At 47.4% G+C, this 27,140-nt stretch overlaps 3 protein-coding genes across 6 annotated transcripts in view; 1 reads left to right on the forward strand and 2 right to left on the reverse strand.

Moving 5' to 3' along the window:
* The window catches only part of NDUFA8 (NADH:ubiquinone oxidoreductase subunit A8), a 2,630-nt gene extending 2,168 nt beyond the window's left edge, over nucleotides 1–462 (reverse strand). The window contains exons 1-2 of the mRNA XM_014942840.1: nucleotides 310–462; nucleotides 54–217 (exon numbers count right to left, since the gene is read on the reverse strand). Coding sequence (XP_014798326.1) covers nucleotides 54–217; nucleotides 310–360 — 215 coding nt within the window. The 5' untranslated portion in view covers nucleotides 361–462. The remainder of the gene's footprint in view (nucleotides 1–53; nucleotides 218–309) is intronic.
* MORN5 (MORN repeat containing 5) lies at nucleotides 453–15,310 on the forward strand. Of its 2 annotated transcripts, XM_014942842.1 has the most exons (6): nucleotides 453–595; nucleotides 678–825; nucleotides 1,118–1,229; nucleotides 2,123–2,254; nucleotides 13,859–13,974; nucleotides 15,214–15,310. In XM_014942842.1, exons 1-5 carry the CDS (start codon nucleotides 549–551, stop codon nucleotides 13,936–13,938), a joined length of 519 nt encoding a protein of 172 aa, XP_014798328.1. In that variant the 5' UTR covers nucleotides 453–548; the 3' UTR covers nucleotides 13,939–13,974; nucleotides 15,214–15,310. The 2 variants fall into 2 exon arrangements, with proteins under 2 accessions (XP_014798328.1, XP_014798327.1); XM_014942841.1 differs by lacking the exon at nucleotides 15,214–15,310 and having other exon boundaries at nucleotides 13,859–14,011.
* Nucleotides 14,571–27,140, reverse strand: part of LHX6 (LIM homeobox 6) — an 18,448-nt gene continuing 5,878 nt past the window's right edge. The window contains exons 3-8 of one of the 3 annotated variants that reach the window (XM_014942837.1): nucleotides 25,542–25,762; nucleotides 23,085–23,185; nucleotides 22,898–22,993; nucleotides 20,782–20,956; nucleotides 19,917–20,012; nucleotides 14,571–18,201 (exon numbers count right to left, since the gene is read on the reverse strand). In XM_014942837.1, the coding sequence (XP_014798323.1) occupies nucleotides 18,119–18,201; nucleotides 19,917–20,012; nucleotides 20,782–20,956; nucleotides 22,898–22,993; nucleotides 23,085–23,185; nucleotides 25,542–25,762 (772 nt within the window). In that variant the 3' untranslated portion in view covers nucleotides 14,571–18,118. Of the gene's footprint in view, nucleotides 18,202–19,908; nucleotides 20,013–20,781; nucleotides 20,957–22,897; nucleotides 22,994–23,084; nucleotides 23,186–25,541; nucleotides 25,763–27,140 lie in introns of all 3 variants that reach the window. The other 2 variants (XM_014942838.1, XM_014942839.1) reach the window with 2 other exon arrangements.

Raw genomic sequence — 27,140 nt, forward strand, 5'->3', positions numbered from 1 at the left:
GGCGGCGGCGGGGGGGGGGGGGGGCCTGGCTGGGCCGTGGGGGTCCCGCTCACCTGAAGAACTCGAGGGCGCACTGGTTGACCTGGCGACCCTCCCGTAGGCACTTGCGCGGGTCCTTCTCCTCCCAGCGGCACAGCATGAACTCCTTGTTGGGCCGGTCGCACTGCGAGCCATAGTGGTGGGCCGCGGCCTTCAGCACGGCCGAGCTGACCGTCACCTGCAGCGGGGCAGAGCGGCAATGGGGGGCGCGGCCTGAATCGGCGCCGGCCCGGCGGGGGAAGGGCCCGGCGGCGGCGGTCGCTCACTCACCTCCTGCACGTCGAGCTCCTCCAGGGAGGGCACCTGCAGGGAGCCGGGCATGGCGGCGCCGCCGCTCTCCTTGAGCTCCCCTCAGCGCCCGCCGCCACCGCGCACGCGCCGCCGGCCGGGGGGCGGGGAGTGCGCGTGCGCGGCGGGCGCTGGGAGGGGGGAGGCGGAGCTTCCCTTTCCCTCCCCCGCCGCGGCGTTGCCATGGAGACGCGGCCGCGCCGGGCCGGGCCTGGGCCGCCATGGAGGTGACGGGCGGGCGTTACTACGGGGACACCGTGAGGAGCAGGTGGGCCCGGCGGGGCGCGGGGCTGCCCGCTCCTCCTCCCTCTCTCCTTTCCCTCCCTCCCCGACCGCCCTGTCTCTTCCAGGATGGAGGGACTGGGTTTCTACACGCTGCCGACGGGCACCGAGTACCGGGGAGAGCTGAAGGACGGGATGTTCGACGGCGAGGGAGAGCTGCTGTTCCCCAACGGCGGCAGATACCGGGCGGTCTGGCAGCGCGGGGTGCCCACGCAGGTATCCCGGGTGCGGGGGTCCTCACCCCGAGGGGCCTCCCTGGTGGCCACGCTGCCGGGAGAGTTTTGGGGTGAAATACGCAGATTTGCGAGCCAAACCAACGGTGTGCCCCCTCAGCTGGAGGCCGGGGGGTGTCCCGCAGGTGCGGTTCCCGGCGGTACCCGAGCCCCAGCCGCCCCCCGCGCTGGCTCTGCTCAGCGAACGCGCGGTTTTGGCAGGGGGAACGCTGGCCTCCTCCGCGCTCCGTCCATCCATCATGTTTATTAACTCGCTGCTTGAACATGTTTTGCAGGGGAAATACACTTTCGCAGATGGTCTCGAATACAAAGATAAAAAATGGCATTACTGTGACGGCTACGACAGAAGATTTTATACAGAAATCTGCTCTGGTCTTAAACCAGCAGGTACTGAATTGCGTTTTGCGATCCTGAGAGTCTGGAAGGAATTAAACTAACAACTTTGCTTAAGAAAGATTAATTCGGCTACATGAGTAACATGGAGCAGAAACGCTCTGGCTAATTTCAGGGCCCGATGTTGGACGCTGCCAGAAGAACGCTGACACCCCCTTCCACCAGCACAACCCACGGCACCGTCTCTCCCGGAGCGATGACCCCGCAGGACGGGGCTCTGTTATCTACAGCTCCCCATATCCCCATTAACCCTTCTGTACATTTCACCTTCGGCATGCTTTTAATACAGAAATGTTGAGCAAAAGCAATTAATTTACATCCAGAACATCAAATAAAGTTTGAATGCAGCTATCCCACATAGCTTTTTAGTACATACCAAAATAAACACTTGTGTCCGGCCTATATTTCTACTGAAGGCTTTTATAATATCATTATTTGTCTGTAGTCAAAAGGTGAAAAGATTTATAAGGACCAAGTGAGTAAAAGCTGTAACGTAATACATAAAATACTCTTCTTTCTACAAAGAATATTTTAGCGATGACATGTAGTTGTTCTGTGAGGCCAGCAAGACTCTCCTGGCCCCATTTTTGGAGTTTGGGGTCATATTTATAATGTTAGCTTAGTGGGTTGAATCACGGGACCGCAAATGAGGAAATCAAAGTGATGTCTTTTTATCACACGCTTTTAGTGTATGGATTTTTCCATTTTCATTTTTCTCCATCTGCAAAATTGGCAAAATGTTTTATAAGATTTATTGTAAGGTAACGGCATTGTTTTTATAGCGAATGCCATGGAGATGTAATATTTGTTAGTTGTCTTGATCAAAGACACAAATGGAAAAAAAAAGCAAAATAGAGCAAATCCTTTGTGGTTTTTTTTTTCTTCAGGCATTTCTCAGCTTACAAATCTGGATCCTCCCAGAGAAATCCCAATAGGATGTTATGACTGTGGCGATGGATTCTATAATCCTGAAACCAGAGTTATCGTTGACTACAAACACAGGTTTCTGAGAAACGCAGGTATGATTAACTACTTCTGCAAGGTAAATTAAAATGAGTTTATTTCTCATATCTTCTAGGAGGCGTGATTAAAGCTAAAACATAAAAAAATTCCGTGATTTGATTCTGTTATCACAGAGCTAAAATATTTTTTTACTTATTTATTTTTATCAGTGATGTTTGCGTCCCCAGAGTTGTATAAATCATATTTTGCAAAATTACGATGAAGTATTCCCAAGCAGACATGATTATTGTATTACCGTTTGGTATGTTCATCTCAGGAAAATCTTCAGTCTCTTCCATTATGATCTCAAGCAAGGGAGTGGCTGTAAGGTGTACATCACTGATCCTGAAAGCTAATAAATTCTCTGTTTTGAACCGGCAAAGTGCTTAAGCATGTGCTTATCTCTACATGTTAAAATAGTCCATTTTATTGAAGTAAGTCTTAGGGCTGTGTTTACATGCCTTGCTGAACAGGAAACTTCCTTGTCACCTTGTAGGGTTGTGTTTTGACTAGAGCCTGGCAAATGCTGGGTCTCCCTAAATTAATAAACCTTGGAGAAAATTAGTTCTCATCAAGCCAAAAGAGAAACTTTTCAAATTGAAAACACACAGAAGATCCCCAAACAGTTGACAATGGAATAACACAAAAAATGTCATCTGACATGAAACAAATGCTCTGTGTTCTATTTAACTTTTGTGTTTATCACCTTTTTTTGCTTGGAATTTTTTAAAATGAAAATGATTTCTGAAAGCAACTACCTATCCACCCCACTTTTTTTTTTTTTCCCCCCAAATGTCAAAATTGCAAGACCTGGTGTTTCTAGAAGACAGAACATTTCCTTTTCAGTGTGCCACAGTTTAACAGTTTTGTTGCTTGGAAACTCCATTTTTCAGCAAATTTACTATTTGTTGAAAAAATTCTGCTCAGCTCTACTTAAAAGAGCTTTTATAAGTATGCACTGTGATATTGGAGGAGGGAAGTGAAGGGGGGGTTAAATGAATTGGAGATACCATCTGCTATAAAATATACCCTATGATACATGGCCTGTTTTATAAACGTTGAATAAAAACTGATCTAGATTATTACAAATGGCATTGATCCAAAATACTGGAATGCAGTGGGCCTACTGATGAGGAAGATAAGCAACATGCTTTCCAAAAACACAGGAACCTACACAGATTAGTACAGGAGGGAACGCCTTGGAATTCAATTTATTGTTTTTTAATCTGTTCTTTGAACTCATTGTCCTTTATGACATTTATCTCAAACCCTACAAATTATATCAATCAATATTGGCTACCCGGACCAGCGCAGCGTGCAGTCTGACGGAGCGGTTGGAGATGTGCTTTGTGTGGCTGTTCCATTGAGAGCCCTGTACACAAAGTTAAACTTGTTGATGTGAGTGTGAAGAAGGAATGTGTCATGTAGGCCAGACCCTTCCTCTCAAGAACATGAAGACAATTGAAAAACCCGGCACTTGTTCAACATCAGAGGAACTCTTCCCGCCCCAGGAGAGATGATTCAGGGCACAAGGCCACTGCAGTAAAGAAAAAAAAAATAATTAAAAAAACCCCAGCTGTAAGCAGAAGAAACTGAGGAAGAGGCTGGGATGACAGGGAACAGATCCAGAATTACTCCATTATAGGTTGGGCAGGAAGAAGCAGGAAAACCTCCAGGCTTCCAGCCAAGTCTTGAAAGCATCAAAAGCAGATGGTAGGAAGCATTCAGGAAGTTCTTACAACAGCTTGACAGGTTTACCAAAATGACACTATCTTCCTCAGGTCTGGCAGCAGGCTTGCAGAATACTCCAGTTCTCACCTTTCACCCTGGCCCTATTATGAAGCAATTGCTGATTGTTTCTCGGCTGTTTGTGAAAGGGGGCAAGGAAACATACAGCCTTGGCACCGACTCGCCAGCACAACTGGCAGCACCCAGGTACCATTCCTAAAGAGAAGAAAATAGGCACCATTTGGAACTACTGAGTTTGCTCCCACCACTTCTCTGTCGAGCTGAGGGTGTCTAGAGTGCCATAGAGACTCCTGTTAGATTTGGCAAGCCTTGCCTTTCACGAGCATGGAGGTCTGATACTCATTTACTTAAAGAGCTCTTACTGTTGAAGCAGTGCAAAGGCCCATCATGAAAACATAATCAGGCCCAGGGAACGAAATGACAGCAACAGTTTTGTTATACGTTTTTATCTAGCAAAGTTTTCCAAATTCTCATTACACTCTTGCAGCTATTACTCCGTCCCTAAACCTCTTTTTCCTCAGGGGTGCTCAAATTTCTCTTGATTCTCCATGTGTTCTTCAGTCTTCTTTTTTTTTTTTTCCCCCAGTATTGCAAAGTACACAAAATTGGACACATAAATAAGAATGGAAATGCTTATTTGTAAGAAGATACATTGTTTATTTTGAATAGATACTGGGACTAGGCTCCTGTTTCACTAGGAGTTATTACTTTTTTATTTTTTTCTTCTGAGAAATAGGACTCCTGGCACCTTTGTAAAAAAAGCCTGGTCAATAGAACGATGGGAAGATTTCCCAGTTTTTCAGTGAAAAGTAGAAAATATATGATGTTCTGTTTAATGCAAAGAAAAGAGGTACAAGAAGAGCAGAGACATTCAGGTTTTAGGACTCCCGAATATCAGAGAAGCCCCTAGCTTTCAAAGAGAAAATGCCATCAAAGATAGATTTTTTTTTTTTCTACTGAGATGGAAAAGATTATAGGAGATTGCTTGGGTCACCTCTCTTTTGATGAAAGGCAAAGATACTTCTGATGAAAATTGCTCTGTTTCTCCTGTGGTTCTCCCAAGGATGGGTTAAATAATATAAAACATGTTCTTGCTCTTTGTAATATGAGAATAGTTGTGCTACTACTTTCATAATCCATCTTCAGGTTTAATTAGTATGTGTATGGTGTATAGGGTAGTTCTCTATACTGCAGTTAATATTACCTGAAATATGTGCATCTCTTCATTTAACATCAAGAGCAGGAAGACATAAAGCCTGCCTTTACACTAAAAGCTCAGTCAGATAACTGAATTAATATGCATATTATTAAAAGCAGGATTAGGCCTGGAAAACCAGGACAAGTGTCTTATTAAGAGGAGAGGTTTTGATGCTGCTGCAATCCCAAGCCAGCCAGCAATCAGTTTAGGATTTCTACAAGCCTGAAAGTCATGTAAAAAGCAGCAGGAAAAAATCCTGCTGCTTCAGAAATCATTATGAGCTGAAAAGGTCAAGACTCAAGAACATTATTTTTTTTACAGTTTAGAAAAGTCTGGGTTTAGAACATCGGAGGTTCCTTGGTTGTGAGACTGACCCAACTCCACAGGCAAAGGTGCAGAGCCATTTTAATTCTAAGCCTTAGTAATCACAGACTTACAGTTTGCTCACGTTGTTACCTTGGGATGAAGGTTCTCATGCTTGGTCTGAAGGAATTTAGAAGCAAAAGTTTTTGGAAGGTCGGCAGCGATGTATTCATCCATTTCAGGTTTATCCAAGTACGCAAATCCATGAAATAAATCTCCTACATTTAGACTTTTTCATCTTACGACTCAGATCTGACTTGCACCAACTGCTTTTTGGGAAATGTAGACTTTGACTTGTCTGAAAAATGTAGTTGAGAAACAGAGCCATAACCACTCAATAATTACGCAGGGTAATATTTCTGTACCTACCCTCATGTACCCCAAACACATGCAGATGTTTGCGTGCTCTTTCTCATAAACTACTGGAGAATTGGGTGTGGGATGAGGACCTGGCAATTTTTCAGGCCTGGAGTATTTCTGGAAAAAAGACAGCAAGTTTAACTTAAAGTCGACTGTGGTGCAGAAAAAAAAGATTGACTGCATTTAGGGATCATGCACAGGGCTTTATTCCCCGTTCTTCTTTGAAATTGCCCATTCTGATGATGGAGGGAGTGGATGAACAGTCTGATTCCAGGCTTGTCCCTAGTCATTGCCTAAGAATGTAAGAGTTGTTTTGGCAGATGCCCTTTGCAATGGAGAGGAAAGCCCCAGCAATACACATACAGAAGGAATATAGTATTTTTGTTCAAATGAATTTAGCTTCCCATAGATTTAAATGTCTACTTATAAGGCAGGACCATTTAATCTTTTGTACATTTGTTTCTTTTTTATTTGACTTAAGATACTGAATTTAGATGAGGTTTAGTTCCTACATATTGAAACTCTTAAAAGCTCTTCAAATAATTGTTCTTTGGATACTTGTTAAGCTAAAGAAATCAGTTTTGATCGGCAGTAAAAGTTCATGCTATTTTAAGTGCAATGCTATAGCTATTTTCTGTTGTATATTTAATCATTTTGAATTATATGTCATGTAAAAGATTTTAGCTCTGGGGCATTTGCCAGATGGCTGATTCTGCATTTCACACAACAAAAGAAATAATGTTTGTGTAAAGCTCTTAAAAATAGTTGGTAATCAGTATATTCTACAACGAATAGGATCCAGACCTGTTTGGAAAAAAACCCCAGCTTTTGCAGAAATTAATTTAGAGGATTTGGTCTCTACCTCTGGGCTCTGAACAAAACAAATTGTGTCTATTGTTTGCTGATTTTTTAACATTTAACAAGTTAACTGAATTGTAAATTTTACTCATTTTTATGTTAAATGCCGTTTATTGCAATCCATTGATCTTTTTTTCTCTTTACTTTGGCTGACAAACTTATTTCTGAAAGCAGGGTTTTGTAAAACAGAGAGCCAATACTACTCTCCCTTTACACAAGTAGAGCATACGAATGTGAGTAGCCCTTTGCTTTTCTTGCAGCAGCTGAAGTACTTGTCCTTTTTACTGCTAACTCCTCTTTCTTGCCTCTTTGATTCATATTCCTTCAAAATACCACTGCAGAATATGTTTTCTCTCTCTGCTATGGCACTCAGCTTGTTTTCTTTGCCTGCAAGGCTCTACACGAGTCCATGCAAATTCATCTTTTGGTTATGTCTCCTCCAACCCCCAAATACTTTTTTCCCTTACGTCTAGTCCCAGGACATAGTTTTTCAGTTTTCCGGTGCCTGGTTTCTGGGCTCACTGCTTCTATGATGGTCAGAAGATTTGAAAATTATTACATTAAGGGAAAGGTTAGAAATGGTATGAAAGCTCCTTCATCTGGATCTCCAAGTGTCACTCAACTACCTCTGCCTATTTTTTAGTCAGATAGCTTTTGTCCTGCTGTGAGAGCTTTGGACCTAAATAGTCTACAATGCTTAACAAATAAATTAGTTGAGGAGCCAGATCTGAGAAGGAGGAGAGGCAGGACATTAGCAAATATCAAACTAGGGACTGCTGAGTGGATAAGGCAAATGAATGAGTATTGAAGATGGCAGAAGGAAATTGAGTCACTTAATTTAAAGAAAAGATAAAAGACGTAGCTTTGTGTCTATTCTTACTGTACCCTGAACACTTTTTAAAATGTTGTACCAGTTCTCCTACCCATCATATGCTCTTTTCATATTTTTTTTTATATAGAAAAGCATTAAGATCAGGCATATTTTGAATGCCACTGCAAAACATACTTATGTCTTTCTCAGCGTCAAAGTCTGCTCAGGTGACAGAGATATTGGAGGCTTCTTCTCCATGTAACCAAGTAAATGTTTTTAGATTAAATTTGGCTTACAATATTTAATATAAAATACCCTCCATTCAGTAAGATAGGTTATGAACCCATATGATTTATATTCAATACTATAAACAACAATGATAGTATTAATGTATGCATCACGGTGTCGGTTACTACAGCAATTTCAGTAGCTATGGCTTTTGCAGATATATTGTTCCTTGTGGTTTCCTGATCTTAAAATACTTATCGTTTTGAAAACTATGAAAGTTTCAGTTCCAAACAGTGGCATGCCAAGAATAACAACGTTGTTTGCGTGCTGGCCATCCCATTGTGAATCCATTAGATAGGTTATACACAAGTCTTATAGGCACTTACATTCAACTATACAGTTCATGTGAAAACAACTTTTACAAGAGATGGAAAGTTCATTTGGGGGCCATTTTGGAATTACAGTAATTAAAAGTAAATGGAAGGGTGAGAATTTGTGGGTGGAAGCAAAGGTTAATTGAAAACATATTTTCCATTTTCTTGCCAGCCTTGATGTTGGTGGGGTCAGGTGCAGTAAGGAAAGTGGCGCTAGGGACCGGGAGTGGGGGCAGTGGAAATGAAACGGGTGTGCCAGGCAGAATGCGTGGCTGAGATGCTATCACATGTGATTGTAATTGTCTGGTGGAAGAACATGATAAACTGCACTGCGGGTGATGGGAGGAGTCAGGCCTAGCGAAAGAATTAAATGATATTGTTGTTTACAATGGTCTGTGTGTGATTGGCCCTCTGCAAACAGAGAGGAAACTCAGCTCTTGTTCAAGAATTGTCTATTGTAAACACACTCTCTTACAAACCATGGCCATGGGAAGCTGCTCTTACCACATGGCTGCGTCCTCAGCGTACGCCGGAGCTGTGAGCCTCCGATTGTCCTGATGGAGAGACACACCAGGGCACAGCTACTCCCTCCCTGCTCAAAAGGATTTTAGCAGAAGTGAGAGCGAGCAAAGGGATGATGCACACTCACGTCCGGTCCCAAATCACCTTTGGGCAGAGGAGGGAGCCAAGGAACTGAATTTTGGAGTGCATCAGGCCTCCAGTGTAGAGAAAGCCTTTAAGACAAGAAGTAGGTAAATCCAGGAACCTACACAACAATCCTGCTGTTTGCTGACAGTCTCAGCCCTGCATCATGGCAGACCCCTAAGCATGTAGAGTCCTAGGAAGTCTCTCCCAGCTGAGGTTTCCATAAGCAACACAGAAACGCGATAGCTAGACGCAAATAATTTTAAACTTTGCAATATGCATTTAATATAGGAAGATTAAAAACACCTAAATTACAGTGCATTTTCAAATCGTCCCTTGGAAGCACCCTGAAGCAAGCCCACCCTGAATTTTCAGCTGTTTCTAATCCCAGCTGAGAGATAAATCTGGAGTGTGTAGTTGGGGAAGTCTCTTCTGCCACTACTTTTAGGCTGAACATCGAAAATTAGACAAGTGGTTTCATTTTGCAGAGATGTTGAGCCAAAATCCACTGATTTAAGTGGGCTGCAGTTTGAGCTCACCGTGCAATACACCTAACGGCAATTTTGACAGACACCTGCTTGGACTTTGCTGGTGTTTGGAGCTTCCCCTAAAGCCACCCAAAAAGAAGGAAGAAACTTGCAAAGCAGTATTTGTTAAGAAGAACTAATTTTGAAATGGGCTACTTACAGGAACAGTACAATTAACAGATTTAGCTGGGTCTTATTTGCCTAAAAAGACTGTCCCCAAACTGACCTGTTGGCTGTGTAGACAGAGTCCAACAGGAGAGCAGTAGGACTTGCACCCCTGGTTAATCACCTACTGTGGGCAGATGCTCTTTCTGGGCACCAGTCGTGCAGGTGGCTACGAGGGTTGGCTCCATATGCCTCTGCCTGCTTAATGAAAACAGCCTGAATTAATTACAAAAATAAAAGACAAGCTATGCCAGTTTGGGCTGGCTGAGGATCTGGCCCACAATATTCAAAATATATTTTGTGGGGGCTAGAAAACTGATCTTATTTTTGATTGAGATGCAAGAAAATAATTCAAAAGAATCAGTCAATACTTACATTTATTCTAACAGCTCATCCATTAAGATCTCTTGCTATCTCCATTTCAAGATTTCAGTGATATGTCATGATAATAATCATTATATTTCACTAACTTCAAATAACTTCTTAACATTTAGTAACTGAACAAGGATACACCAGATTGCAATAAAATTTTCAGACACGGCTTTTTTTTCTTTACCTTCAAATATCAGCACAGTTAGTCCTGTTTCAGCAAAGTCTGTTCCATGAATGTATATTCTACTGAGGAAAAGCTAAAAAAATGGATAAACTTTTAGAGATAAATAAGCTGACACAAAATTCAACACACATGAAGAACCCCATACTACCTAATTGTGCACAGGGTGATAATTTACCACTGATTAAAGAGTTTGTGTTTTTTTCAAATCTTTTTTAAAGGGAAAATTACTTCTGAAGGTGAAGATGTGCTTAGACAATCATATTAACATATTCAAACAATTGCAATTTGCAAAATAGTAATTACAACTCACTATCTGGTAGCATTAATCAAACTTCAAGGTTTAATTCCATTTTAAATATTGATGAAATGTGATTCTCCAATCTAACCCTGGTGTTGCAGGGTTATGGAAGCAGCCAGTGACAGAAAAAGAGGAACGTGTAGTTAACAAGCAGCTGCCACAAAGAAGGATCGGCATCTGTGATTTAAATTGTTAGCTGCACAGTCAGGTAGAGTGTAAAAAGGGTAGTCAAGAGGCTGTTAAGTCCATTGCTGCCAATTACTAACAATCAGGGAGGAGCTTTAAGACTTGTTCAGTACAATAAACCCAGTTTGTCTTGTTTCAGGGGTTACTACTGAAGAGGTTGCAGCTGCACTGATTCAAATAGCCCTAAAACTACAGTAATTATCAACCAGTCTTCTTTAGTGTAGCAAAAGTATGTTTTACCATAGCTTAACTCTTTACATTCTAATATTTCCCTGCCTCTTCCCACATAGCTAGCCCTGGACCCATTCTCAGCTCTGGGTTTGTGGTTCTTCTTCTATGCTGGATCAATTCTTTCATTTCCCCTTACCCAGACCAAGGACCAGCAGTGCGGTACAGCTGGGCTGGGTGGCAGTTCCAGGGATTTGCTTTAGGTTATTTTTTGCAATATAGAGTCATTACATCTATTTTTGCTTTTCATATACAAAGTTGGAATCCATATAGCTCATTCAGTTTTCACATCTGATTAAGCTAGATGCAAGTTAAGCAGCACATATGAACATGTATTTAATTTGCAGGGGATCAGATCACTGCATCAACTGAGACATTTTAGGGCTGGTCCCGGGAGGGTAAAATCCTTAGAGCAACCTGCCTTGTGTGCTTTCCCAGGAGACCACCACGACCCAGAGCACAGAAGGAAACAGCCTGGGCAAACCGAGGATGTGTTGGAAGCCTAAAAGCCAAGTTAGCACCTGCCTTTCTTAGTGCTCACAGCCTCGGTGCTCAGCTGAGGGAGCAGTGTAGATTTCCCACTAGGAAGACTGATTATTCCTGGTACTGAGATGAGCCCTGTGTATCTGTACCCAAACAGGAGCTAGGTAGCGGTGATGTCACTTTTGTTTATTCCTTCACCCTGGCAGAAATAGACAAAGTTTCATTTTCTTGCAATTATTACAGGCGCAGATAAACTATTTTTTTTTTTTTTTTTTTAGTTAAGGCGATTCCAGCTAAAATCACAGAGCTGCCCAGGCTGGACAATATCTGCTCTAGCCGAGGCTCACGTGATCACGTCGTTACCGTGCTGGAACACCTAGTGCATAGAACAAAAGCCAGCACATTGATTATGGCTTTGATGTTGTTTTTAAGGAAGCTTAAGGACCACATTTGCATTCCTGCTGCAGCCCTCAGTGGAATCTCTGCCTCTCTAAGGACTGCGTGGTCTTTAAGCAAGATTCAGTGCTTATCTTTTTAATTTCCCTTTTAGCATATTTTTCAGCATTTATTTTCTCCTAGTTTATACCCAAAAAAAGAAATGTGCCGTTAAGGGAGTATTTTGTTATGGACCTATTGATTCATAGGCATAGGAAATAAAAAAGAGATCATGTCAGCAAAAGACAGAAAGAGCCAAACTTAGCTATTCTATCCAAAGGGTAACATTTTTCAGTCGTTAGAGCCAGCCCACAGGCTGAGCTGTTGGAACAATGGCAGCACAAGTGTGTTCCCCGACCCATTCACGGTCACTGGGGTGATGCTCAAAGCTGGGGAACTCTCCACCAAAACCCAGCAGCCTCGAGTGGGGAGTGAGAAGAGGGTCAGTCGGCACAAGCCAGCGCTTTGTCTGGAAACCAGTGACTGTGCAAAGAGCAAACTGGAGAGCGGGCTCTTGGGGAAAAACCTCCCGCAACTCCCTGGCCTTTCTGCCTACAGGTTATCAGGGGTGGCAGACAAGTGCTGCCCTTCAGACAAGGGACAAATGCCTTGGCACATGCTTTTCCTCAAGCCTCTTGCCAGGATGCCAACAGAGCTGCCTGTGAGCAGCACCTTCAGAGGAGCGAAGGCGTGCACGCAACTCGTTCGGCCAGGAATGGGGAAAAAAAAAAAAAAAAAAAGAAGAAGAAAAAAAGGAAAGGCAAAGCTGACTTGATTCGAAACCCACTGCAATCAGTGAGATTAACCCCCAGGCTTGAAGACTTGTGCATCAGACCTAATTTATCACATACCCTCCTGTGAACTTTCCCTTCGTAGATCAGCACAACTTCATGCCCAAGGACTTTCCTACCTTTCGCATTTCAAATTCTAACGTGTCGCTTAACTTAAAAGTACAACTGTACAGTCAAAAGATCTCCATGAAAATTTGACTCCTTACAAGCAACATGCTTCTTTCTCGCTCTGCTCTGACCTGCCCAAGCAGGGTCTCAGCAGTGGTGTGTGAGTGGATTACACACTATGCCAAGTGATGGTCACGGTACCGGGACTACAATCCCCTCGGCTCCATCCTTCTTACAATTATCTATTCTTTCAGGTTATAAGGGCTGCTACAAACCCCTTAAAATTTAGATGGAGGCAGGTTAGAAGCACACATCACAAGCAGCTAATATCAATTTGCTAAGACAGCGGTAAACACAAGAAGCAGCTCTAATACATTTCATTTATATAAAAATAAATACAGGTATTGTTTTAAGTAATACTTTGATTTTTTTTTCTGAGGCTTTTTGAAGTATGTTTTTCCTGTTCTACTACACAGATCTCTTCCCCCTTACACAAACACAAAAGAAAAGGCTGCAGAACACTCTTTGGATACAAGAGTATGTAAAACCCTGGAATTAAGAAGCCACAATTTAACATTTGCCAACTTGTTTTTTTGAAATCATACACAAATTTCTATTCAAACTTTGCTGGATAGTTGTTTTTCTCTACATTGTCTTTGATTTTTTTTCTTTCAACACTGTCATCATGCTCTGAGAATAAATATGACAGACATGAATACTAACAAGGGACACAGAAGATGGTCTGAAATCTGTCTGACGGTCACTACATCAGCTTCTCGCTACCTGTCATAACATACATTTCACAAACAGCACTGAAAGAAAAGCTGGAAGACAAGAACCCAGGTTTTGACTACAGATTTTTCTTCACCTTCCCTTTTCATAAACCAACACACAATGCAAACTCAAAATTGTAAAAATCTGAATCTTCATTTCTGATAGTTTCAACATATCTCCTGCACATCTCCTGCCAAAAAGTCAAAACCCACAATAGAGACATGTAAATCTCATAGTTCCACCCAAGGTAATCTTATCAAACGGACGAATAATCAGAGTCATTGCCATAGATCCAGTACCTCCTGCCCAGACAAATTCTAACACAACAGCACACAATCCTTTAAAGAAATAAAAAAATGCGTTCTAAGAGATGCCAATGGCTAAAAATGGATTTCTTTCTCAAAAGAATAATCACTTGTTTGAGCTGGACCCTAGTGATGCACAGAGCAGATCTGACATGGTGATATTTGATATTTTCTTTTAGATGATGAGGAGCACGAATGGATCATTCGGACCTGCCGGAAAGCTTGGAGTAAAACAACTGAACATAAACCAAAACCATGAAAACAGTTTTTGCTAGACGTTAATATTCCAAAGCAGGTAATCTGATTCACAATAAATCTAATTTGTCCTTGTGGATTTGTCTCGCCCTTCCCCTCTACAGGAATATAATCTTGTCGTCATCTTTGTCAGCACAAACAAAAATGGAAATAATCATTTAATCAGTCATGCTGAGAAAAAGCCATGGAAAAAAAAGCAGACTGTACTCACAATAATATTCCTGAGAGGTGTGTAGTGTAGTATACATACACGTTATTAAGCCTGAAAACAATTTGTTAAAAAGAGTGCCTCAGATTCAGTGTTGAAGTCATTCAAATCCATCTTAATCAACATTATTTTCCCAGATTTTAGTTAGCTGTCCTGGTGAATTCCTTTCCTCTCTTTTTGCTCAGTACTTTGATATTGATTGATCATTGTAATAATGTACACCAGAGGTATTCTTTAATGACTGGTTTGCTAACTAGGAAATTATATCCATTTACTATGAACGTTTGTTGAACTCTCCTGAAGCCAGAGTTTAACAAAATAATAAAAGAGGAAAACTGGGTGGGTTGCTGCTTGATTAGTAAGCCAGAAAGTATTTAAAAATAAAATAAAATGGAATTACATCATTTTCTGGATGTAAGTGCCAGCACTTCTACTTGCATTAACTTTATTTATTACACAAATAAGACATTTACAAAGCACAACATTAAAAGTATGTAACAAAACAGACATTGGTTTTACAAAAAAGTGCTTACAATTTAGTTTTACTTTTTTAAAATAAATATTAGTCTTGACTGTCCACTCATTCAGAGAATTTTTTTTTTTTTTTAACCATTGTAGCCAAGACATGCAGAATTGCAACATGCTACAACAAAATGATTGGTGGATGAAATCAAACGGATGTGTCTATGGTTGGCATCCTACAGATATATCACTGATAGTGCAGGATTGGTTCCCACTCCCCTGTCCCAACTAGTGAGTTGTGTAAGCACCTTTAGCTCGGGCATTGGGGTTAACCAGCGTGAGCCGAAAAAGAAAGAATTGGTAATAAAACTGTAAACCATTCCACTTCCAGAGCCTAGCCATATTTAGTTACCTTATTAAACGTGAGTGAAAAGCCTTCCACTGGCTATCTTCATTGGATTTTTTTGTCTGCAAAAGGTTTTGTAAATAGCAACTGGAAAAGTTTAGTACATGGAGTCTGCATTGCTGCACCAGAACCCATTTGGCAATTACTGAATAAACTAAGAAAATGAGAATTATTTTAATTTTATTTTTTTTTTTAATCTACAGACAGGAGATGAATGCAAATGACCTGAGATAAGGTTTGGTTCAGTGGCAACAGTCAGTGTGAAATATGTTGTGAAACAATGTATTGAATAAATTAGAGGATTTCTTACATTCTTGGTACAGTTGAGTATTTTCCATACACATAATTAGCTCTAAAACTGCACAAGCTGAATTGCTTCCAGTTTTTGCAAACAATTTGGGCTTAATATAAACAGAGCCTGATTTCTGAATTAGCAAAGCTGCTCCTGGCTACTTATGGGGGAAGGTGCCCCTCTGCGGGGCCCTTCGCCCCACGGGTCCCCTGGAGAGAAGCACCTACGCTCCCTGCCCCCTGCTTTGCACTCGGGTCCTGTCAGTGGCATCAGTTAGAAAAACATGGATATACAGTACATTTCACAAGTGGGGTGGTGGTTTTTTTGACCAGTAACTAAGTTGATATTTAGCAGATACACATTTTCTATTTTCCCCCTTTCATTGCACCGCCGAGACAGACAAGAAACGCATCAAACCATTTTCTCCCTCAACAAAAGAGCTGTGGAAATCTCAAGTACTGTGGGATGTCAGGTCAAGCTACAGCCCAAAGTCTCTCCTTCAGTCTTAAATGAAATAGCTACCCACTCGTTTATCCCGCTAATTCCACAACTAAACAGTCATTAGGACGCACGAGCAAAAACGGAGAAGAAAGTTGGGCCCCGGTGACCCTGCTGACCACCACCAGCACCTCAAGGCTATTGCCTGTGGACACCATGATCCACCTCAACCTCCTGATTACAAACACTCCACCACTCCCAACAAAGGGAGCCCTTGTCCTGTGCTCCCTGCTACAGGCAAGGAGAAAAGTGACTGCAAGGGGAGCAGCCTGTGACTGTCCCCTCCCCGAGGAGGACGCTCCTGCAGTGGTGGTTCCAGTCATGTCAGGAGGTGACAATACTTTGCAGGCTTAATTTCCTCCCTCCTTTAAAATGTTATTTTAAATTGAGGACAGAGGTGCTGGCTGCAATTAGACAAAATACTGGCCTAACTGTCCAAGGTATTACCATCACTCTCTTTCTCTCGCTGTTCTCAAAATATATATATATACACACACACACACAGAGGTGTGTAAGCGTGTGCATATATATATTCCAACAAATACCAATGCAAGCTTGTACTCAGTTACTTCTCAAACCAAGAGCTCTTGGTGGCCACCTCAGCAGCCATCCATGTCTCCTCACGCCATTCCCTGTGTGGTCAGGGTGGCCAGCCCTCGGTGCCACGGCCAGAAGGTTTGCCACGTGTACAACACAGGCTGGCCGAACCAGCGGGACGGTGTCCACCCGGCCAGCCTTGGAGATTGATCCAGGATCTCCCAGAGAGAAAAAAAATCACGTGGATCTACAGCCTGGATTAAAAACAAGTTATGCAACGGATGGATTGCTGTCTTCTGCTCCTCGGGCACAGCTCGGTCACGTTACGCACTAACTGTGGCTCATGGTAGGGCTTTCACATTCTTGGGAACGCGGCCGCGCAGACACTCAGCAGCGAGACAGGCCCGTGTGCTCGCGTGGAGAGAGGTTTGTTACAGACCTGCTCTTGGCTCGGTGCAAACTGAGAAGGGTTGGCAAAGGTTCCTTGTTTACTTTGTGTTATTACCGTCAATGAAGAATCATTTTGGAGTTTTTTTTTTCCTGATTTGGGGCCAGGCTGCTGAGCACTTCCTTTGCTGAGTCCTCCCGGGCTGTGCCTTCGGCCGTGCTCCAGCCAGGGAGAACAACAGGAGGGCAGAGGGAACCAGAGAAGTGCTGCCAGATAAAGGAACAAGCCATCAGGCTGCTGTCCCCTCAGCTAGCGACCGCTCCTGCTGGCCTTACTGTGCCTCTCCTCTTTTTTTAACCAGCCTCTGATTTCTACCCCACTGGGTCCACTCACTGAACTGGGGTCCACACCAGGGCAGAACATTTCTACACCTTTACGGTCAGTTTCCGTTGAGGATTTCCCAGTCCCAGAGTATGGAGCATCTAAGAGTTTCATGTAGGTACATTCTGAAATCACCCATTTGTGACCCAATGTGACTCCAAGGAAATAAAGTAGCTTGTTAATAAAGAACAAGAATAAAAAAATATTAAAAAAAAAAAAAAGAAAAGATTTGGTAGATGGCTGTGAGAGGAGAGAGATATTCAGTGCTCTAAGAACAAGTCAGCAATCAAAAACTTCAGGGTACTAAACCTGGCTCTGCCACCAATCCCCACGGTTCCTCTCAGTTTAGGACATCTCTGTTTCCCCTCCTATAAAATGGGGGGAAAAACACTAAGATTCACTTACCTTAGAGTAAATCAAAGGACATGTGATTCTAAAGCACTTTGAGGAAGAAAAACTGCCTATTTCCAGCTGGCATCGTGTTTTCCACTTAGTGGAGTCTCAGCTACCCGCGAGTTTGGCTCAGGAAGGTCTGTGTATATATCGAGTTGCTGAGCCAAAAAAGCCCATTTCAGATTTCACACATGCAAGTGGAGATAAGGAGGGATGTCCGGGAACCGACAGCGCTTCACTGGTGCAAAAAGAGAATCAGGCCAAACCACGTAAATTCCTCCTTCCTTTATACCCAGAGGTGATCATCGACCCCCCCCGAGACTCAGCACGTTCTGGTTTGTTCATATTCCCATGGGTTTGGGAGCAAGATTTGCAAGCACAGTAGAGTCACTAATTTTGACTGTGGCTGGCATTGCCTTGGAGAGACTCACGGTCATTCTACAAGTCCACAAGAAACAAGTGAAAAATGTAACTCTGCACTCAACACACACATACACAGAGTGTCGCTGGAGAAATAATAGTGGATGTTAGGTGCTGGTCAATGGAAATAACTGAGAATGCTGGATCTGAGTGTCTCCTGCATGACTGATAACAGTTGCCTCGGGCCGGACGCTGCGTTTCAGCGGCTGAGGGGCAGTGGTGCTGGTAGCGCCATGGGCAGATGAGGAAGAGTTCGCGCAGTCAGTACTGAAAGAGGATGACCTAGGGGGAAAGAGGGGAACCGAGCGTTAGCTGCTTTCAGGGACAGACAGCCCTCGCCATGACATCTGCATTCAGGGGCCAGCAGAGCAGACGTGTGCCCTGCTGCCACAGCAGGCAACTGCTTCCCCATGGAAAAACCCTCTCCGGGATCCCTGTCTGCCCAGGAGTCACCAGCCCAGGAGGAGGGAAGGGGACTGTGGCAGCACAGCCTTAGAGGGGGATGCAACCCCAGGCTCACCTTGAGCTGTGAAACTATAATAACACACTGGGCAACAGACGGGGACCAGCGTTGATCCCCTCTGTGATACAGCAGCCACCAAGAAAGATGAAGACCATCGCCAACGGTCCTTAGGGTTTCCACCATTGCTCTACCTGCCTCACCCGCCAACCAGCACGGGCTTCCCTCAGACCCCTCTGCTGGGCTGTTCCACCAACATGGCCTCTGGCCGTGCCACCAGCCCGGGAAACCGCCGCCGAGCCGGTCCCAGCTCCGAGAGGAGAGGGCTGTGAGCCCCACATGCAGAGGGAAACAGAGACTTAGCCTTTATGGGTGTTTCCCCAGGATCTCAGCTACCACTGCTTTTAAAAAATGTTGGATGTGGAAAAAGAGGCTGCTTCAGGTTCCAGGAATTCAACATTCATAGTTTGGAAAAGGAGCTGGTTGAGGGGGCAGCTCCTTGACCTGAAAACCCAGTTCTGCAGCAGCTGCGAGCAAGAAATTGCATTTGAATCACGGGAACTACTTGCTGCAGTGAAGTGTCTCTGAATGACAGCACCAGGACTATATAATATTTTCTGAAAACCCTCCAGCTTGCTGTGCAGATACCATGGCAAAATGGTGGCATTTAGACTGAAAAAGTAACTTTGCTGTGCCCCTTCTTGTGCTTATGGACACAGAGTTCAGTAAGCTACCCTTGCTGCAGTGAGTAGAGAGAGATTTGTAAGGAGAGATGCTGAGAACTTCTAACAATAAAGACAAAAAGGCAAAATAAGAGTTGCCAAAGGCTCAGTGTTTCCTCAAAATGAACCCACTTAAACTGGGCTCCTAAAAAAATCTGATGAGCCTTATGAGCACATTTCAGAAGTCTTGCCCCCAAACAAGCTGTGTGTTAGAACAGACAGAAAAATATCAATATGCAATTATTTCCTGGCCAGAGATTGTGAAATAACATTCATACTTCAGATATTGTAACAGCCAGTTGGTAACTTTTTTTAAGCAATACTGGAATCCCCAAGAAATGAATCTTTCTTTATAAGTCATGGAAAACTGGAAAGTCATCACACTTTAAGGTCCCCCCTGCTCCGTTGCTAAGAGCCCCTCAGTGTTTGCACCGACAGCGCGTGCGGGGGCTGAGGAGCGGAGCAGGAGGATGGAGCTCCTTGCTCAGGGGAAGGGGAAACACCAGAGAGAGGGGCTTGGGCAGGAGGATGTTCAAAAGTCTTCAGTGAACGCAGGCACAACGTCCCAGCACATCACAACAACCAGGGGTATTTAGGAAGAACAAAGCGATGCCATTTTGACCCACAGTTGGTACATCCATCTAGGGCCACCAAAATTAAGAAAGGACACATGAGCGGGTGGCAGCTGCCAGAGACCATGGAGAAGCAGTGATGCCAACAAGAGACAGCAGTGGCAATGGTGTTACACAAAAATCTCTGCTACAGTCGAGGTCTGGCCCCAAAGCCTGAAACAGGGTCTACAATTACCTTCTCACCCCTATTAGATAGTGGTCCTTCCATGTCTGCTTTGAGGTGCACTGGTGGAGCAGTGTAGGGAAGTCTACAGTGCACTTGTCCACACTGTACCTGACCTGTGGATGAGAAGAGGCTTCAGCCTCTGTTACTACAAACAACACACGCCCTGCAACCAGCACCATCAGGCTTCCACCAGGGAGCAGCTCGGGACACGCGTGGAAGAAGGGGTGCCCGGTGGATCAGGCAGAGGTGCAGCAGGAGCCACGTTTCACCACGGCCTGCGTGGGCGAGGGAGGGGAGAAGCTTCACAAGAGTCACGGAGCCAAAACCTCCGTCCAGGCATGACCAAAGCTGCCCGTTACTCACAACTGATTCACCAGCACTTGGCAACTGTTAGAGAAAGCAGCTCGGATCTTGTGAGCAGGAAGGAGACCACTTGACCACAGAGAACAGGGCACATTCACTCCTCTTCTCCACGACAAAGAAAACACAAGGCAGGCCAAGGACCAGTCCAGTAAAACCCTGGCAGTGACTTTCCTGGGCACGAGGTATGGAGGGACAGAGGCTGCAGCCCCCTCTCCCCTCCTTCTCACATCTGGGGCTTCCCCATAAACAGCCTTTTGAAGATCCCAAAGACAAAGTTCATCAGACCACGAGGAGGAGGAGGGCGTGCACCAGATGGGCAAGGGACTACAAGGGTGGTTTTGGCTGCTCTCTGTGCCGTGGTGCTACCGCCTGCTCCCGGGGAGCACCCCGCTGCCCTGCTACCCCGAGCACCCCATTGTTCCCCCGAGTACCCCATTGCTGCCCCGAGCACACCATTGCCACCCCAAGCACCCCATTGCTGCCCTGAGCACCCCATTGCCACCCCGAGCACCCACTTACTTTCTATGTATCCGTGCAGCGTCACCATCCGGGCCCGCTCCGGGCTGCTGAAGGGCGAGTAGTGAATGTCATCGGAGAGCGAGGAAGGGATGCGGGACGGGGGGGCTCCCGAGGGCGGCACCGTGTGCTGGGGGGTGTGTTTTTTATGGCGGGCTCTGCAGTTTTGAAACCAAACCTGAAACAAAAGCAGCAAACCCCATGTCAACAGAGAGACAATTGGATCGAAGTGTGGCCCTTCACCAAGACCCTATGATGGTTGTCTCTTCCAAATATTTTTAAAAAGGACTCAAATTTAGAAATCGACACACTGAAATACCTCACCGGCATTCCACCGGCTTCCATAGCTTTGTTTTCCACACACTAGAGCAAGAGTTTTGTCTCAAGACAGTACAGACATTAGTGACATCTCATACAGACAAAGTGGCATCTCTACTACTGATTTCTCTATTTTGTTTTTTATTAGGGTAATCAAAACTCCCAAGCCTGTCACAGGAGTCACTGAATGAAGCACCCTGACGAGGGGATGCAGAAACTCACATTAATGAACACACTATTCCCTTCCACACTAAAATAACCTTAACAGCAAGCTGTTCCCTTGGGAATGGCACTGTAGCAGCCGGGGGAGCGGCCGGGCAGAAACACCCCCCACACCTGAGCTTTGGCTGAGTTCATCCACCCCTGCAGGGTCTTATTTAGATTTTAACCTTCAACCCCAACAAGCCTGGTCTAAAAGCACAGCGGAGCTCATCTGGGAAATGTGTGAGCGTTGGCACGGCAAGAGGAGACAAGACCCACTAAAAGCTCAGACCTGGGGAAGATGGGTCTTCAGGAACAACGGGAACAACATTGGTTTAATCACTTGTGGGTTACTGTGTTCAAAAACCACACCAGGAGAACATTAAAGCTGAGAAAGGAGGGTACTGTGGGATTCAGCCCCACTCCATCTGAGCAGCAGGTAGGAGCTCTCTGACCATATCTCTCTGCTTCTAATTAACGGAATGGTTAGGAGATTACATCCTAGAGTTAATACATGCATAGAGTGGGGGGTTATGCTAAGGTGGTGACTCCTTTCTTATGCTTTCATTTTTAGAAGATAGCTGGGAGCAAAACTCTTCCCCAAGACTGAGAGAAGATCAGCCCTCTGGGGCCACGCACGCTGGACCACAGAGAAGGAAACAGCCTTAAGCGTTTGACAAATTGTTTCCTGTTCAAAGTGCCTTTAAAAAATATCCACATAAAAAATAGCCCCGCGTGCAGACTGCTTGATCTTTAGCTAAATGAAGAATCTCAATAACTGAGGCTCGAGCCAGTTTTTCACACACAAAATTTAAAAGTGTCGTTGGCAAAACAATCCTGGATGAAAGCTCCGAATTTATTTTAATCACTCGGGCTTTTATTGTACGTGGAAAGTATGTCAGCAGAACATTAAAGTGAAGAGTATAAATGTCACCAGGGAGGAACGCTGGGCTGTCTGGGGGGACGGCCAGCTGGGAGCTGCAGAGAGGACATTTCTCCCAGTCCCTGCAGCTCCGCATTCCCTGCCCTCCCGGGCAGCACAAACGCGGGGATTTTCCTGCCACTGCTTCCCCTGGGGCTGCAAAACCCCTTTTTTCTTTAAACTTCTCAATCCCAGCTTTTCCCAAAGCAGCTGGCTTTGCCTGCTCCCGGTGGGATGGCTGCTGGGAAGAGCCCGTGGTGCCGCGCCGGGCGTCAGGGCAGAGCACAGAGCTCCGAGCTGGCAGGAGAACGGCAGCTTTCCCACCCGGGAATTTACTGGGACAGGCTGGGGATGTACAGTTTGGGGTTTTTCATTGCATCACGAGAGGGGAAAAACAAATAGAAAACCCATGAGGGAGAGGAAGGATGGTGCTGGCATCGCTATGGGACCAGGGAAGCAGGTGAGGGAGCACGAAGCTGCTGGATGAGGCAAGTTCCAGGGTCGGTGTGCAGGAGCAAAGGGCTACGGGGACGCGAGCCCTGTCTAGCACCAGCCTTTTGGTGCAAGTCCTCTGCCCCCTTCCTTGGCCCTGCTCGGCCGATGGTGCCTGCACCCTGCCCATCCCTGCACATCCCTGCCCACCCCTACCCATCCCTGCCACCCCCAGTTGCCCCTCACCTGAATGACTCTCCGACTCAGCCCCGTCATGTCCGCCAGCTTCTGAAGCGTTTGTGCGTCGGGGTTGTTGTCCTGAGCAAACTGTGCCTGCATGACCTGGGTGGGGGGAAGAAGAAGGGAGAGGGGGGTCAGGATGATGCCAGGGAACTGCAGCCCCTCCGTGTCCCCCCCGGCCCGGCCCCGCTACCTGCAGCTGCTCGGCGGTGAAGGAGGTGCGGGCCCTCTTGGCCGGCTTTGGCTGGCTGTCCTGCTCTGAGGGCACAGCCCCCTCCAGCGTGATCCCGTTGCCTACAAGAGAGAAGCTCCATGGGTCAGAAGCTCCCCTGCCCACCTGCCACCCCTGCACGCAACGGCCACTCAACGGGGGGACAAGTAGGGGACAAGGTGCCCGCCATCGTGGCGTGGGGCACCACGGCATCCCTGGAAGAGTGGAGCCAGCACCGACTCTCGGGGGCTGCCCTGGGCTGCTGAGCCCCTCTAGGGGACACCACCCACCCCAAGGAGTTTAACAGCAAATTAAGAAAAATGCAGCAACTTGGTGGAAGACGCGGGGAATGGGGGACGGGGAAGCGGCAGCAGGAAGATGGATTTCGAGGTGATGTCCTGCTGGCCCCGACTCGCGGTCACCACTTGGCCATGTCCTCCAGCGAGTGGCTCAGAAGGGGACCCTGCCTCCGCCGGGCTCACCCACATCCATCACTCCTGCCCCACGCTGCTCCCCGTGACCCCGTCCTCCCCTGCGGGCACTGCCTCCATCAGTTGTTTCATTTGCTCAGAGCATTTCAGAGGGCTCTTTGCTCCTTTCCCTGGCCTCAAATCCTCCCGACACCCCGACCTCCTCCTCCTCCCGGAGCAGCAGGAGGAGCAGTGCCGTCCCCGTGGCCTCGGGGTGCCCATGCCCTGAGCAGTGACCCCCTCAGGGGGACACCCCAAGGAGGAGGACTGTCCACCCACTTGCCAAGCACAGTGTTGGACAAGCCCGGCCATGCTCACACAGCTACGGAGCCTGCAAGGGGGTGGCCAGAGCCGGGGTCCCCGGTGCAGCCCGTGTCATGCCCGGCCCGGCTGCTCTCGGCGGTGCGGGCGAAGCACCGATGAGTGATGGATGAGGGAGGATGCCTGAGCAGGGCTGGCGCTCGCCCCGCTCCCAGGATGCGCCTGCACAGCCCGGCGCTCGCTCTGCGAGCTGGACTGGGCTGTGATTGTCTTGGCTTGAGTTGAAGGACTTTCTCATATAGTTTGACTTGTTCTTTTAGGATGATGAATGGGACTCTGACTTCAGCAACATCTGTTTATTTTTCTTCTATGTAAAACCTCATGTGCAGAAGAAATTGCTGGGTAATTACTGGACGGGGCGAGGGGGGGGAGCTTGGCCCTCCAACTCCGCAGCAACTGCAGCTCTCCAAAGCCATCCCATCCCCTTCTCAAAACCAGGGGATGCTTGGGCACAGGTACCCACACAAGACACTCACCACATGTCCCAGTGCTGCCCTGACACAGTGGGGCTCAGCCCACACCAGCAGGACCCTACGAGCAGCAGCAAACCCACCACCCCAGCCCTCAGCTGGGGTAACAGCTCTGTGGGACCCCCCGGCACCAGACCCTGGAGTCCTCACACCAGCCTGCTCCCCAAGGCCACGCAGCTTCTCCCCCTCCATCCCCACTCCCCACCGCCTCGCTCGCGCCTCCGCAGCAGCCGACCATATGGACCAAGATGCCGCAAGCTGTGGCCCAAGCCATGACCCTCCCAGCCCAACCGGGCACTCTGTTTTCATCCTCTTACTCAAACACTGTAAACAGAAACACTGATTATTTTCATGTCAGGTTGCTAATGGTTTCCACATGCTGCATGGGCCGGGACATGGTGCTTGCCTCCCCGTGCCCACCGAGGGCTAGTGAGGGGCACAGAGTGCTGGAGCTCAGGAGGCTGCCAGCTCCCAAGAGCTGCACCCTCTGCCATATCAACACATCTCAGGTGCTTTCTGAAGCAGGACAGCCCTGGCACTGCCTGGCCCGTGCACCAGGTTGGACTAACCCCACCAATCTGTTCAGCTGAGCATCTCTCTGGCCATTGCCACGCTGGAGGATGGGGCTGGGCCATGTCCGAGGGAGGGGGGGATGCTGTGCTGTGTGACCTCGGTGTCACCAGCCCGGCCCCGGCGGGATCAGGAGGTGATTGGGAAGGCAGAGGCTGGCCGGCTGCTCGTGGCGTGCCGCGGCAGGGCCGGCAGCAGCGGCACGGTCCAGCTGGGAGCGGCGTCTCCCCGGGCGGGCAGGGCGGGTGGAAAATGATGGGAAGGTTTTGTCTGATGGCCAGCTTTCCCACCTTCTAGATTTATGACTCACAGCCTCGAAATCCCTGTGGCTTCCTCCCTCACTGCACATGGCGCACTGGGCTGCGTGGGGCCGGGGGCTTGTCCCCGGCATTGCCCGTGGCACACAGGTCTCCATGAGCCACAGGCACATCGGCCACCCCCAGGAGCCCTCTGCCAGCCCAGGCCTCTCACTCACCTCCCCCTGGGGTCACCCACCACCCCCTTTTGGCGATGAGAGGACCAGCCCTGTCACCCCGTGATGGAGGTTCAGCACAGGGGATGGGGACAGCCCGAGACAGGGCCACGACCAGGGCATGGGGTCTGCCTACCGTTTTCCGCCGCTCGCTTGAGGTTCTCGATCATGGTGTCGTAGTGAATCCGGCACAGCACCTTCTCCTCCACCAAGCCAAACTCCTCGCCGGTGGAGAGCTGCCGCTTGCAGGAGAAGCAGGCGAAGCAGGCGAGGTGGTAGGCATTGCCCCGCGCTCGCCGCACCCAGTCGCTGGCGTAGATCTGCCGGCCGCAGCGGGCACACTTTGTACCAAACCGGCTGCGGGAGGAGAAGAGGCAGCGTGAGGGCAGGGGGTGAGGACACGGGGGGTGAGGGCAGGGGATGAGGGCAGGAGGGTGAGGGCAGGGGCGTGAGGGCACCACTGCCAGCCCCATCGCTCGCCCCGTCCAGCCCAAATCCCACAACATCCATGCAGGGAAAGGGCACAGATTTCTCCTTCCCCGCAGAGAAACCACCCCATTTCTGCCATTCCCCCGTGGTGAGATGGGCAGCAGTGTGGGCAGGGGCACGGGCAGGAGCAGGACATGACTCGCCGCAGCCCGGCAGTGCCAGCGACCGAGGGGCTGAGGTGACACGGCGCCGTGAATCAGCTTCCAAGCCCGTGGGCTTTTTATTTTGATAACAGCCCCGTGTGAGACTGGGATGAAAACTGTGTCAGAGCCGGTTCTCTGCCCTTGCCATAAATCAAAACATGTGTTTTCCCCTCACACATACAGCCGCAAGCATCTGCTTTTTTCCTCCTACGAGGAGTCTCCTCGCTGCGAGGGGATGGCGATCGCGCCCGAGTGACTTGTGCTGGGAAGTGGCTCGGTGCAGTGAGAAGCAACGATCCCTGTGCCGAGCACTGGGCGTTTGCATGCACTTCTGAAAAATCAAAAACCCCATTTCTGCCAGGACACGGGGAGCAGCAGACGTGGCCCTGTGTCTCCGGGCCAGCACTGGCCGGGAGGTGCTGCCCGCAGCGCAGGCAGGGCCAGGCACAGCCTTGGTTTGGCTTCTCCCTTGTAGCATCGCTGCTGCTTGAAAAAATAAATGCAAGGAGCAGCAAGAGCAGCGGGGGAGAAGCCAGCATCTCCTCTGCCACCGCTGCACTGCTGCTGGCTCCGACACAGCCCTGATGGCAGCCACAGCACTTCCCTGAGCACCCACCACCACGGCCTTGGGGTGCCCGGGGGCTCCCACCCGGCCCCCACCGCCGCCGAGCCCCGCGCATCCCAACCAGGGAGCGGAGCCGCTGCCACTCGGCCCGAGCAGCTCCACCATCACCCAGTGCAGACACAAAACACCGAGAAGAGACGACACACCAGGCGGCAGGAGACCCCCCAGCACCACAAACCCCTGGGGTTGGGGAGGCCGGAGCAGCCCCGGGCACTGCAGGCGGTGGCAGAGCCCAGGTCGACCCACGGCAGCCGCTGCCCGCGCCCGGCCCCACGCCGCAGAGCTGCCGAGATGCAGAAACACCGTCCTGTGCTGGAATTACTAATTGCAAAACTATTTGGGAGGAAAAGAAAGGTTTAGATTTTTCAGCCTGACCATAGCTGACCAAAAAAAAAAAAAAAAAAAAAAAAAAAAGGAAAAATTGGAAAAGAAGCCGGATAACAGGCAACATCATAGAGTTGCCATGTGTGGAATTGAG

The sequence above is a fragment of the Calidris pugnax genome, unplaced genomic scaffold (assembly GCF_001431845.1).
Source record: "Calidris pugnax isolate Ruff unplaced genomic scaffold, ASM143184v1 scaffold102, whole genome shotgun sequence".
Classification (NCBI taxonomy): Eukaryota; Metazoa; Chordata; class Aves; order Charadriiformes; family Scolopacidae; genus Calidris; species Calidris pugnax.